This window comes from Perissodus microlepis, chromosome 16 (genome assembly GCF_051167445.1).
Source record: "Perissodus microlepis isolate ML-2025 ecotype Zambia chromosome 16, ASM5116744v1, whole genome shotgun sequence".
Classification (NCBI taxonomy): Eukaryota; Metazoa; Chordata; class Actinopteri; order Cichliformes; family Cichlidae; genus Perissodus; species Perissodus microlepis.
In genome coordinates, this window is record NC_140476.1 from 1,447,836 (window position 1) to 1,462,683 (window position 14,848).

The 14,848-nt window shown below is 44.5% G+C and overlaps 1 protein-coding gene across 5 annotated transcripts in view; it reads left to right on the forward strand.

The window, feature by feature from the left end:
- Window positions 1-14,848, forward strand: part of lrp1bb (low density lipoprotein receptor-related protein 1Bb) — a 263,247-nt gene that overhangs the window by 189,858 nt on the left and 58,541 nt on the right. For all 5 annotated transcript variants that reach the window (XM_084907632.1, XM_084907630.1, XM_084907631.1 and 2 more), the window contains 8 exons: window positions 3,493-3,697; window positions 7,822-8,014; window positions 11,280-11,405; window positions 12,176-12,304; window positions 12,406-12,525; window positions 13,155-13,268; window positions 13,357-13,506; window positions 13,710-13,832. In XM_084907632.1, coding sequence (XP_084763758.1) covers window positions 3,493-3,697; window positions 7,822-8,014; window positions 11,280-11,405; window positions 12,176-12,304; window positions 12,406-12,525; window positions 13,155-13,268; window positions 13,357-13,506; window positions 13,710-13,832 — 1,160 coding nt within the window. The remainder of the gene's footprint in view (window positions 1-3,492; window positions 3,698-7,821; window positions 8,015-11,279; window positions 11,406-12,175; window positions 12,305-12,405; window positions 12,526-13,154; window positions 13,269-13,356; window positions 13,507-13,709; window positions 13,833-14,848) is intronic.

The window sequence follows — 14,848 nt, forward strand, 5'->3', positions numbered from 1 at the left end:
CAACCATCTAGTTATGCGTTACGCATAACCTCTTACTTATGTTACATGTTATGTGTAATACTGTGAGCTGTGACTCAGGCAGTGAGTACTTGGCTGTGCTCGGCCTGCGCTCTGCTTTAACATCGCTCATCTTTACAGATGGTTGTAAAGGACTGATGTTGAATTAGGAGCAGTGGGCAGCTGTTTCTGCAGAGTTTTGCCCTTTTGTGCAATAAACTCACTGCTCAGAAGTGCGTGCCCCTTCCTGTTCGCTTCCTGTTTGCCTCCTGTTTGCTTCCTGTTTGCTTCCTGTTTGCCTCCTGTTGGCTTCCTGTTTGCTTCCTGTTTGCCTCCTGTTTGCCTCCTGTTGGCCTCCTGTTGGCTTCCTGTTTGCCTCCTGTTGGCTTCCTGTTTGCCTCCTGTTTGCTTCCTGTTTGCCTCCTGTTTGCTTCCTGTTTGCTTCCTGTTTGCCTCCTGTTGGCTTCCTGTTTGCCTCCTGTTTGCTTCCTGTTTGCTTCCTGTTGGCCTCCTGTTGGCTTCCTGTTTGCTTCCTGTTTGCCTCCTGTTTGCTTCCTGTTTACTTCCTTTTCGCTTCCTGTTGGCTTCCTGTTGGCTTCCTGTTGACTTCCTGTTGGCTTCCTGTTTACTTCCTTTTCACTTCCTGTTGGCTTCCTGTTGGCTTCCTGTTTACTTCCTTTTCGCTTCCTGTTGGCTTCCTGTTTGCTGCAGTGTTTTAGATCAGCGAACAAATTTTAAAATTACACAAAAATAACAGTAAATACAAAATGGAGTTTTTACATAGTGGTTTAAAAAATATGATTTTCCATTGATAAATAATTTCATTTATTAATTTAAAAAAGCTGATTAAACCTGCCTATGTGAAAAAGTAATGACCCTAATAAACATTATAACTGGTTGTTTCGCTCTTGGCAGCTACACAGCAAAATCTCCAGTGTTAAATTAACACTAGAGAGTGTCTATATGGGTCCACACCTCTGAGTGTTAAATACAACACTGTTGAGTGTTAAATTAACACTTTTGACAGTGTTATATGTTTAAAAGTAACCTAGTCAGTTTTGAAGATTAACAATGGCTAACACTGAGCAGTGCTGATTTTCTAACACTGGAATATTTCTAACATTTTGAGTTATTTTCCAGTGTTAGAAAATCAGCACTGCTCAGTGTTAGTCTTTGTTAATCTTCAAAACTGACTAGGTTACTTTTAAACATATAACACTGTCAAAAGTGTTGATTTAACACTCAACAGTGTTGTATTTAACACTCAGAGGTGTGGACCCATATAGACACTGTCTAGTGTTAATTTAACACTGGAGATTTTGCTGTGTAGATGTCATTTCTGCTCTTTGTTATCATTGAACCCTGAACTCTGAGGCCTGCAGGTCTCTGTTCTGGGTTCTTCTGTGACCTCCTGGATGAGTCGTTGATGGACTCTTGGAGTCATTTTGGTAGGCCGGCTGCTCCCGGGAAGCTTCAGCACTGTTCCAGCTTCTCTCCATGTGTGGATAAAGACTCTCACTGTGGCTCAGTGGAGACACAAAGCCTCTGTAACCTTGTCCAGACTGATAGATACCAGCGACTTGTTTCTCAGCAGATTACAACATAATGTGTTGATGATCTGAAACAAGTGTGTGAGTGTGACAAATACGAAAAACAAACAAAGAAGACTAAGACATCAGGAAGGGGGGATACTTTTCCACATCACAGTACACCTGAACACTTTTCCACGTCCACGAGCTGAAGTCAGCTGATTACTGTTCAAGGAAAAGAATTATTGATGATTTTCTTCAATCCATCGATCATCATAATTGAAGAGCCTTTGTAATGCAAGTAATGACAGAATTGTAACTGTTATGTGGTTAGTGAGTTAGTACAGTCACTGCATTGCTCCATCATGCCAGCGCTGCCTGTTACACATTTTTATTAGAAGTACAGCTGACAACTATAATGTATCGCTCTCAGGTTTCTCCAGAAAGTCTGTAAATAAATTACACTTGATTCAGAAGGCTGCTGCCAGTTTTAACTAGATCATATTACTGCTGTTTTAAAATCCATATACTGGCATCCTATTAGTTGTAGGACACATTTTATGACCCCCGTTCTTGTCTATAAATCTATGCATGGAGGTGACTCTTGACATGGTGCCAAGATGTGCCGAAAACAGACTCTGAAATCCACAGAGTGTCTGCAGCTCGCCATGAAGACCTGCGGTCACACAAACGGTCGCTTTCTGGATCTTTGCACTAAAACACTGATGTGCTGCCTCTGCTTTAGCTGTAGTACTACTGTAGTACTGCTGTGGTACTACTGTAGTACTGCTGTAGTACTGCTGTGGTACTGCTGTGGTACTGCTGTGGTACTACTTGACTCTGCTGTAGTTGTTGGTGTTGTTTTTCCTCCTGATGGTGAAACTTTCTGAATGCTGGTATTTCTGCAGCAGGGAGATCTTCCTGATCGTTGCGTCGAGCAGGCTTAGCCTTCAGTTGTTTTGTGCATAGTGCAGTAGCACTGAAATCTCATTTATTTAACTCTTAGCTTTTGAAAAGATTCAGGTGCATCTTCTGTTTCTAAAAAGTAACACATAAATATTCCTCCTCTGTTGTAAGTTATGTTTAAAACCTGTATTTCATGCATATAAAAACGTGCACAGCTGCACAGAGTGAGTACAGCTCTCTCTCCTTTATACTAACTAAATTAATTTCTTGACCTCAGACTATCCTTGGTTGGCAGTTTGGCACCGTATCCATCCCACTCTAGAATCACTGTCTGATAATTAGAATTCAAACACTGATGATTAATTAGTAGCCCCTGGTTGTGACTTCTGACCTGAATCTTTATTATCGCACTGGAGAGGACTTCCATGACTTCATTACAGCGAGAAGAGAGAAGCCAGACTTTGAAAACCGCGTTCTCCTATTTGAAAGCATTTTATCTGGTTGTGACTTTGCTGCATGGCTCATACAGCTAATCCTATAAAGACCAATATGTAATTTATTTTGATTTACTTCCCTGTAAATAACTGTTAATTATCACAGAGCATGAATAAATGACCTTTATCTTAGAATTTCTGATGCTAATCCAGTTTATCTAATTGAAACAGAGCTGCACTCTTCAGGGCAAAAAGGAGAAGCTGATGAGGATTTGGCAGCTGTGGAATGATGCTGATCATTGACTGACTGCATCAAACCTCCAGCTATTTACTAAAGAGGGTTTGTCCTGTGCACGTGTCTGTGCACGGCATCAGATCCTCTACACCTCCTTCTATAAAAAGCTGTTATTTCTAAGCCCGTCTGAAGCTTCAGGTGACACATTTGTTTTGCGTTCTTGCTGAGGTGGTGTGAATTTTTAAATGAGTGTGAGAGGTAGTGCATCTTTTGGAGAGGGAGGAAGTCCCTGATGAAATTACTCCACTGTTTTTAATTGTGGAAGAGAACACTGAGGTTTGCTTGCTGATGTTAAAAAGCTTCGTTTGGTTTTGTGTTTCATATTTTTCAGCCTGATGTTTTGGACCAACTGGAATGAGCAGAGGCCAAGCATCATGAGATCCACCTTAACTGGCAAAAACATAAGGATCGTCATCAGCTCTGACATCTTAACGCCCAATGGACTGACCATTGACCACAAAGCAGAGAAGCTCTACTTCTCAGATGGGACCCTTGGCAAGATTGAACGATGCGACTATGATGGATCCAGCAGATACGTGAGTGTGATCCCACTGAGCAACAAACTCAAATGGTCAGGGCTGAGATCAGGTTCAAAGAGTAAGTAAAGGTTCAGAGCCGTGTAAAGCACGCAAACCTTTGTTTCTCATGAGACGTGTCATTTACATGCAGCACTGTGCCATCCATCACCCACCCCTCGTTCTGCTTGTCTCTGTATAATCTGCCACACACTCTTGTGTCATTTGGCATAACTCAGCCAAATTTCAAAGATGATCATTGATGATCATTGATGATCAGTGTAGATGGGTTAAAAAAAACCAGCAAATAGGCTCTAATTGTTCGCTTTGCACAAAAGTAGAAGAGCGTGATGCAAACTGCATCCAGGACAGAAGCGTCTGCACAGACAGCATGCTAACACCGAGCTGGTGAGGAACTGAGAGCGAGATTGTAGTGAGTGCCTGCTGAACCGAGCCCAGCAGCCAGAGCCTGATGAGCGGTCAGACTTACCGTGGACGCCGTGTTTCTCAAGTAGAAGCACTGTGGCGACTCTTTGGGCTGATCGTGCTGTCAGGTTTGCGATCATACATAAAACCGTAAAGAAAGATGCGTCTTCATTATGATAGAGTGTACGGGACTGTAGCCACAGGTTTACAGAATTAACTGATAATTGGGTACAACAAGTAATTATGTAAATGCTGCATTACTTTTTAGAAGACGAAGGCGTAATGTGTAATAAATAGTTGTTTTTTTGAGAAGCTGTGTGGACATGACACTGGTTCATTCATTTAGTTGAGTGCTTTTATGCTGTTTTTACACTTGAAAGGTTCAAAGGGCCGTTTTAAGGCTTAACACGAAAAAGAAAAGCTTTCCTCTGAAAACGGTCCGAGGAGCGAAGAACGAGTGAAGCAGCAGCGAGAGACAAACTCTGAAAGACGTTCATGAAGCTTTTTGTCACGATTACTTTAAAAATGACAAAAACTTCTGTGTAAAACATAAAGAAACGAGTTTTTTCTCTGTACTCTACATTTACAGTGTGTGGAGCACCGTGTGCTTATTTATAGAGCCTCCCCCTTAATTTCATTTTTCATTATAATATTTTTATCGTTGTCCAAAAAATGAGCAACTGTTTTAATCAAATTTCATTCTGGCATCATTTCAAATCCCTGTAACTCACACAGTGCTTTATAAAAGAGAGTCACTGACACCGCTGCACTACTGCAGGGTGGTACAACGCAGTCCAGCTGCACGCTGCCATTCAGTGCCATGAATGAGCGCACGCCTCCCCGACTGTCACGCAGCATGTAACAGCAGGGCCTGACGCCTTTTGTTCTAATATATATAATATATATTGTGCTTTTTTATTCTTTTTCTGTATTTTTTCTTATTTATTATTTTAATTTCAGATTTTTTTTTATCATGCAGCCAAAAAAAAAGTCTACTTAAAACTAACGAAGACCTCTGGAGCTTGATACTGTCGGCCCAGGCGTGCATGTTTTCACATATGCAGGGAAGAGATGACTTTCTCACCTTTGTACAAACAGGTGGATGTTTTTTCATCCACATTAATGAGTGACCACCAGCTCTGTCATCCACATTAGTCAGGTAGACTCGACAACAGGTCTTCACTTTAATGAGTGTCTTTATGGCAATATTAAGGCCGCTGCTTTCGTTCCCATTTGCTTCTCTAACAGGATTGAATTTGCACATTTTCAAGCTGCTATTATGCACGACAGAGCCACTGGCAAAGCAGCCAAAATCCATCCTTGTGCACAAATCGAGCTTTTCGTAGTGTCTAATTATTCGTCTGTTTATACTGCAAATCAACAGGAACTCTGGATACTGACGCAGTGAAAACAGCACACAGACGAATGAAAACTATAGTTGAGTTAATCCTTTCGTTCATTTCACCCCGAGGACTGTCCACTCCTGTCGGTCACCTCACATTTTCTCCATCCACAGCTGTTACCTGGGTCAGTGACCATGTGCTCCATCTTCTTCTTTAAAAGTCTGAGAGGTTTCATATCTGATATTACAGCACAGGTCACGCTCAGCTTTGTATGCATCCAGAAACAGAAGCTGATGGTGAGAACACTTATTCATGTGTGGATCATACATACAGTCACATTTATGAAACACGTTACCTGCCTGCCTCCAAAAAACGATTTTTACAAACAAAATACTGACATTTAAAGATATAAAGGACAACAGCAGTTCTCTGTTCAGTTTGTGTCTTTTGCCACGTCAGTGATGTTGAACTGATAATGTGTGATATCACAAATAAAACTGTTTTTGTAAGAAAAAGCACGATCACCTCCATATTTGTAATTTTAATGCGTAAACATCAGAGGAACAAAAACTGCCCGTGCATGGTGATGGTTAGAGCCTCTGTGCTTAAAGGGAGTGAAAGAATCAATGTTATTGGCTGCGATTATCGCCGTCTCTAATACCCCTGTAGTGTTTGTCCGATCCCAAGAGTAACCACAGATACAGCAGACACAGCTGTGCTTCAAATATTCCACCTGGAAGTTTGCGTGAGGAAGGATTCATGGACGGAAAGTTCTGAAATGAAGCTCTCAGATTCCAGCCGAACTTCTGGGACGCGATACTTGATCTTTGTTTGTCACTCGTCTCCGATGGCGCCGATAAAGTTGTTCTTAGCCAGAGTAAATAAAAGTCTGTGAAAAGAGTTCACGTTGTGTCCATAAAAATTTCATGCATATAATAGAAGCTGGAGAGAACCAGCCTGTCCGAGGTGTGCAGAGCGTTACAGTAAAGCTGTGGGTTTAAGGTTCGCCTTAATATGACCTCTGCTGCTCAGCACCATCTCAATTAGTCACCCATATGTTTGATGAGCCAGGTCACTAGGCTCAGAAAGTCTTCACCTGTGGGACCCCACCTGCCCCTGCTGCGGTGTGCTCCTGCTAATGAAGGCTTTGCAGTGATACTGCTCTGGGAGCAGATACTCCATTCCAATTAAAAAGTGTAAATTAAACAAAGATAGCCGACTGTCGACTTCAGCACTTATCCAGACTGTTGTTATGGAAGGCAGCATGAAGACAGCATGAAGGCAGCATGAAGACAGCATGAAGGCAGCACACATGAAACCGACGATTTCAAAGGAAAATTAATAAACAAAAGATACATTTTTTGCACCCGTGTTTAAATCAACAGCAAAACAAATCTGTGTGGATTCACAGAATTAAAACAGCACAGGTCCCAGAACAAGTGTGAAACACTCTGCAAAGCGCCAGTTTTGTTGTGACTCACATGCATGCAAACTTTGATGGCAGCAGAGTATCCTTGAGGATACGACTAGTCCTCTCTTTACGGCAGCAGTGCCATCACATGCTGGCAGAGCGGTTGGCGAGAACAAGATCAGTTGCAGAGCGTTGTGCTCTGTGCCATTTTGAGAGTGGGGGGGGCAATGCTTCAGAAAGGGCAGCGGAGTACACGATGAGGGGGTATGTCAGCATGTTTAGCTGAAAAAGACAAAGATGCCCTTTTACCCCCGAGAGAGCGAACGTCCATGGAAGCAGTTTGTGTCGTTTTACTTCAGCGGCGTTCGTAAATCTGAGGCCTGTTAAAGTAATCAGCTGGGAGTTGGTTGACGTGACAATTAAAGCGTTATATTTGAATATTGTTGAATGAAGAGAATCTGATAAGAAGCTATGAAATATTTTCAATTTTCACGAGTTCAGCACAAAACTAATGCGTTTCTGGCCGTAAACCGAACGACTCCCAAATCTAATTTCCTGTCAATATGTTCTACCCGCCCCATCTGGCGGTTCCCCCTCGTCTCTCTGTCTCTCACTTACCTGATGGCCAGTTGTTGCTTCCGCACGCTGCGCTGCTTTAATCAACACCTGTCCTGTTAATCCCACTATGGCAGAGGGCTAATGTGATGTCACTTACAAGCCTGTCCTGCTAATGGCTGAGACTACAGAGCTGCTTCCCCACCACGACCACCCGCGCCCCTCGGCCCTCCACGAGCCTGGAGAGTCCCCGAGGGTGTCGTCTGATGGATCCTTGCCTTTCTGCCAGTGGCGCTGTCATTTACTCCCCCAACATCTGGGTTAAGCAGTCAAGTGGGCGGCAGGGGTGACGTCAAAGTGACGTCACTGATCTCTCCGATCTAACAGCCGTGTTTTCTTTACGTTTTTAGGTCATAATTAAATCAGGACCTGGAAACTTCTACGGGCTCGCCATCTACGCAGACTTCATCTACTGGTCAGACTGGGCCCGCAGGTCTGTGCTGCGATCAAACAAGTACACAGGCGGCGACACCAAAGTACTTAGAGCAGATATTCCCCACCAGCCAATGGGAATTATCGCTGTGGCCAAGGATACCAACAACTGTGAGTGTTTGAACATCTGGGATACGGCGAATTTCATAGCCACTGTATGCAGAGTCGTTTCTGCAAATATTTGTGTGTTGTGTGTTTGCACGAGCCGTGGCGTGTTTTTGGCCGGATATTAGACACATTAATGTTGTTTTGGATCATTGACTGAAAGTGTGAGGGTGGTAAATGTAGTCAGAGCGTGCGTCTGTGTCTGTTCTCGATACAGTTTCTTCCCACATTGACGTTTGTTTCACTTCAGTAACATTTAGACCAATCCTGATCAGTCTTAATGTTTGATCACATTACATCAATAATCAACAGTTACACATATCACGTGTGTTCTACCCAGATGTGTATATATAGAAGATACCCAACAGAAAACATATATGTAAAAGTGAATCTTAATTTAATGCAGAAAACACCAGGGCTGATAAATGAAAGTGGTCTTATTTAGAGCAGCTAGAAACTTAAGCCTCAGAGGTAATTAATATAAAAAGTGACTTTTGTTATAAAGGGAGTCTCTTAAGTGTCATAAAAAGTTTAATTTCCAAGTAGGGCAGAGGGATGTGGGTGTAAGTGTGTCCCATTGGTTGGACTTTGATGCCAGATTTTTCCAGATTTAGGTTGAAATTTAAGGAATTTAAAACTCACTTTATACTTTTTTGTCTTTACAGCTTCATCATAACCGTATATCCTCTTTATAAATTATTACATATTTAGCTAAGTTACACAACAGATGAGTGTTGTCAACTTTAAATATTGACGTACTCACAGCAGGATGATGTCCAGTCACGCACACACACTGTACTGACAGAAGTAACGGCTCGTCTGCCGTCACACGAGCTCGACATCCCATCCTTAATCCACACAGTTTAATATGATTTATTATGAACCTTTGCAGCTATAAGAGCTTTTCAGTTCTTCTGGGAAAGCTTTCCATAAGGTTTAGGAGTGTTTATGGGAATTCTTTAACAATTAAGAAGCAGATTTGTGAGCTCAGACCCTGATGTCGGACAGGAAGGCCACGTCTGATTCATCCCAAAGGTGTCCTGTCAGGTTGAGGTCAGGACAGTCTAAGCTGCTGTTGTTCCCAATCGCTTCCACTTAGTTATAATTACACTTAACTCTGGAATATTCAGTGCCAGGACCTCGGACTCACAAAGTAACATTTCATTCTTGACTTATTTTGGACAAAATCCTGTGAACAACACATTGTAATTCCTGCTACATGCTACAGCATCAGGCAGGTTGTTCCTTTTTTTAAGTATGTTTTAAGCTGTATGTGTATATCCATCCATCCATCCATCCATCCATCCATCTTCATCCGCTTTATCCGAGGCCGGGTCGCAGGGGCAGCAGCCTAAGCAAAGAGGCCCAGACCTCCCTCTCCCCAGCCACCCCCTCCAGCTTATCCGGGGGAACACCAAGGCGTTCCCAGGCCAGCCGAGAGATATAATCTCTCCAGCGTGTCCTGGGTCTGCCCCGGGGCCTCCTCCCGGTGGGACATGCCTGGAACGCCTCACCCAGGAGGCATCCTTGTCAGATGCCTGAACCACCTCAGCTGACTCCTTTCGATGTGGAGGAGCAGCGGCTCTACTCTGAGCCCCTCCCGGATGGCCAAACTTCTCACCCTATCTCTAAGGGAGAGGCCAGCCACCCTTCGGAGGAAGCTCATTTCTCCCGCTTGTATCCGCGATCTCGTTCTTTCGGTCACTACCCACAGCTCGTGGCCATAGGTGAGGGCAGGGACGTAGATCGACCGGTAAATTGAGAGCTTCGCTTTTACGCTCAGCTCCCTCTTCACCACGACGGACCGGTGCAGCGTCCGCATTACTGCAGCCGCAGCCCCAATCCGTCTGTCGATCTCCGGCTCCCTTCTCCCATCACTCGCGAACAAGACCCCGAGATACTTGAACTCCTCCACTTGGGGCAGGAACTCATCCCCGACCCGGAGTGGGCACTCCACCCTTTTCCGGCTGAGAACCATGGCTTCAGATTTGGAGGTGCTGATCCTCATTCCCGCTGCTTCACACTCGGCTGCGAACCGTTCCAGTGCGAGCTGGAGGCCATCACCCGATGAAGCCAACAGAACCACATCATCTGCAAAAAGCAGAGACGAGATTCTGAGGCCACCAAAGCGAAAGCCCTCCGCCACTTGGCTGCGCCTAGAAATCCTGTCCACAAAAATTATGAACAGAACCGGAGACAAAGGGCAGCCCTGGCGGAGCCCATCACCCACCGCGAACGAGTCCGACTTATTGCCGGCAATGCGAACCAAGCTACTGCAACGGTTGTATAGGGATCGAATGGCCCGTAGCAATGGGCCAGACACCCCATACTCCCGCAGCACCTCCCACAGGACGCCCCGAGGGACACGGTCGAATGCCTTCTCCAAGTCCACGAAACACATGTAGACTGGTTGGGCAAACTCCCATGCACCCTCAAGTATCCTCGAGAGGATAAAGAGCTGGTCCAGTGTTCCGCGACCAGGACGAGAACCGCATTGTTCCTCCTGTATCCGAGGTTCGACTAGCGGACGAACTCTCCTTTCCAGCACCCTGGCATAGACTTTCCCAGGGAGGCTGAGAAAGTGTATGTGTATATATGCGAGAAAAATAAATAAATATTAGCAACCTAGCATCACTATGTGGTTGCTGCTCAACACAATGATGTTATAATATGTCATGAATAATTAACTTTTTGTTTATATAAATTAGATACCAAATAATTGGCAAAAAAGGTACTTTTATCCCATCGCTAGGTAGTTGCCAAGCAACCAGATGATGTGTCATAATATGCAAAGTCATACAAAGTTGAAGTTTTCTGATATAACATAGATGTTGTTGTCACTAGATAAAACATGCATGCCTTTATAAGATGTTATGGGTAATTCTGAAATGCTGCATAAATGCTGTCAGCCATATTGTTAGGCAGCTGCTAAGCAACATGATGATAATATCTGGTATAGATATTGAAATAGACCTTCAGACGATGTATCAATGTAGCATTTTTAGTCTTCTGATCATCGGAGGAGTCGGAGGGCAAAGAAACAAGCAGAGATGTTGGGCGTTATATTTGGACAGTACAGGGGAAAGAAGCTGCTCTGGAAGCCGTTTTGAAATAAGTCATGTTGTTGCTGATGTTAATGCGAAGTCTGCTGAAGGTAAGTCACTCGACTTTAGGATTGTATTTTAAAACAACATCACTGCGTAATGAAATGAAAGGTTTTCACGTGACTGCTTTAAAAGCCGGACTTGCTTCTGTTTGATTCTTATTGAAGGTCAGCTGTCCCCATGCAGACACATGAACGGAGGCTGCGGCGACCTTTGCCTGCTGACCCCGTACGGGAGGGTCAATTGCACTTGCCGTGGAGAGCGTGTGCTTTTAGACGACAACAGATGTGTGTGTAAGTCATCGGGATTACTTTGCCTACATTTACGAGCTCCGTGTAACCCGGCCTCTGGCCGTCTCTTTACATCAACGTTGACATTTTTGAACTCCGTCCTCGCTACATAACTACACGCAATCAAACAGCTGTGGTTTTACAGCACTTGCAGAGGTTCAGTATGAGCTACTGCATGTTGCCGTGCACAATATTTGAATATAAGAAAAGTCGAGAGGAGCAGGTTGTTTTCCACATATAACGTCGAGTCACGAGGCAACATGGCAGCAGCGTTTGCGTCTAATGTGACATTGCTGCTTGAATATGAAATGCGGGGATGGTAGACCATATGGTGGGTGGAGCTGTTCAAACGAGGAAAGTTTGGCCAGCCTGAACGTGGCAAGTGACTCGGAGCTGGATGATCGCTTGGATGTCATGGCAGACGATGGCAGGCTTCTTACCCACACTCCAGTCTGACTCATTAGGAGGAAGTTTAGCATTTTTGACTTGCAAAGCTGCAAGTAGCAGTTGAGAGGACGGCTGATCAAAGTCTGTGAAAGTTGCTGGAATTTTAATTCATGCCTGGAGAAAATCACTACAAATGTTGGCATTTCATGTTATGGCACTGTACACCAAATCGACCGTCAGTGCAGCATCATGATATTCTCGACAATTCGCAGCCGACCGACTGAAAGTATATTATCGAATGCAGCATTTTCATAATGTAAATGTGTGGCTCGCTCCATGCTGGAACACAGCTTGTGCAACAATATTTCCACATTCTTCCTTTGCAGCAGAGAATTCCTCCTGCAACATCTACACTGAGTATGAGTGTGGGAATGGAGAATGCATCGACTTCCAGCTGACCTGTGATGGAATTGCCCACTGCAAAGATAAATCGGATGAGAAGATGCAGTACTGCGGTAAGAGCATCAAAAAGCACGTTAGCTTGGTCTGAGTTCTTATAGGAGCTAAATGTCACCATACTGGAGTTTAACACATACATGCAATTCTGTTTGTTTAGACAACCGGAGCTGCCGGAAGGGTTTTCGGCCCTGCTACAACCAGCGGTGCGTGGCCACTAACCGCTTCTGCGACAGGATCGATGACTGCGGGGATAACTCCGACGAAGCATTGTGTAGCAGTAAGTTACAGCCCTGTGATCTGCTGGGCTATCCATCCTCCTATCCATCCATGAAGGCAGAACCCAGTCACACTACTGCTTCTGTCAGTGTTTCACGCTGGACCCCATGCTGTGCTGAGCCTTTGCTCCCTAATGAGCCACGAGATCATAGCGAGTGCAAAAATTCAAAGGCTCTTACCCCAAAAGCTGATTCTGGGAGCCTGTACGATGTTTTCTTTATTCCAACAGAGCGCAGTGATTTTATTTAATGTAAGTATTTAGTTTAAAGGCAGAAACATACTGTGGTGTTTATATCAAGCTGCCTTAGAAAACCCTAGCAGCTTTATATCAAGCTGAGTTTACCTGACTAGATGTTGTACTTTCATCAGCGTTTTCTTTTCATGGGACATGAAACAAAAACTTTTTTACATAATCAAAATAGCAGAAAATGACAGATTGATGAATGCAGAAAAATGAAATGGACATGGGAAGAAAACTGAAGCACACACAAGGTCATGGCATTCAGTTAGCTGTTAGCACTCCACCTGCACAGATGTTGGAGTCCAAGCATTGTTCCGAGCCGCACGCGTCCGTCTGCGAGTGCTGCTTTTGTTCCCGTCTCTCTTTGAAATGCTAATCTTCTACCGTAGATGTCACGTGCGGCTCATCAGAATCGTCGTGCAAAGACGGGAGCTGTGTGCCCAGCTCAGCGTGGTGCAACCAGGTCATTGACTGCGCCGACGCCTCGGACGAAAAAAACTGCAGTAAGTCCTCCATCGCAGTTAAAACACACACAGACACACACACAGCAGTGGCATTGTGACGAGTCGTGCTTCTGTGTTTTGTATTCAGACCACACCGACTGCTCTCACTTTTACAAGCTGGGAGTGAAAGAAAAAGATTTCATCAGCTGCAACTCCACCTCGCTGTGCATCCACGCCTCGTGGATCTGCGATGGCGCCAATGATTGCGGCGACTACGCTGACGAGACCAACTGCCAGGGTGAGCGCAGGCACGCACAAAGACACACATTTTGCCTCGTCGTTCGCAGGCAGATCAAGGAAGCCGGCATTAATTAGAAAAGACTTAAGACAGATCTCGTTTTCAGAGACGATTATGACAGAGGAATGAGAGCTTAGGAAAGATAATGATCTCAATCGCTGCTAAGGCCCAGCGCACTGACTTGGTTTTGTTGCTTGTGCCAGTTTCCCATGGGCAGAAGTGTGAGGAGGGACACTTTGCGTGTCCAAGCGGGAACTGCATTTCCAGCGTGTGGCTGTGCGACGGCCAAAAGGACTGTGAAGACGGAGCAGATGAATTCCAATGCGGTAGGCCAACAAATCTTCGCCCTCTCAGAAGAGCTTCCCCAGAATAAATGAAATAATAGATGAGGTATTTTATTCCAGCACACAACGCTGTCAGCGCTTGCAAGGATATTTATTTTCTATTAACTAGAAGCTATTTGTTGTAATGTTTTTGTCATTTAAATAGATCCAGGCCTGCAACAAATATCACGTTAAATATATAAATAGGAGGCAGAGAGACAAGAGATGATTGTTTATCGCACCATGAGGCAATTCCTTCTCACTTTGTTTTGCTTAGCCTGATTGTGCGTTTGAGATTTCTCAAGTGGGTGTTGCTGCTTGTTTGAAAGTCTAATTCTGACCCTGAATTCAGAGCGAGGCGGTGGTAGACGCACCATTTTCCCCTGCTCTCTTTGAATTATAATATACAGCCCTTCCAGTGTAACAATTAATTAATGAGCCATCACTCACTGAAGCGGTTACACTGAAGATGGAAATATGGGTTCACTGGAAAGCGGTGACATATGAAAGGATTACACAGTACAATGCCACTCCTCTGCTTCCCTCACCAGAGGCTGCGAGAGCGTTTATTCTTCTGCTTTCGTGCATGCTAATGTGTTCAGAACTTAATGCAAACTCGAGATCTCTCCAATTAATCAGGAGGACCGTAGTAAAGTCGTGGTATGGATTAACGTGATTTGCCCACAAAATGAGAAGCTTGTACACACGTCCGTTCACATGTCAGTGCTTCTGGCGTCAGGGAAAAATAGCCGGGTGCTTTAATGCGGGTAGTGGTTCGCGGCGTTGTAGGTAATTGGACCTGATGAAGTTATGCGCACACACACGCAGGGTGGAAACCGTTGCTGACTTGATTGTCGTTGTCAGTTCATTGCATTGTCTCAGACTGCGTGGCCTGTGTAAGGAGTCGCTAAGCAGTCGGCTGTGCTCAGCTCTGCCTTCTCTGTGAGGTAAATGAGCACTTTCACACTCACAGGTCCGCTTCAGCTACTTCTCCTCCCAGCATCCTCCTCTGTCGCACC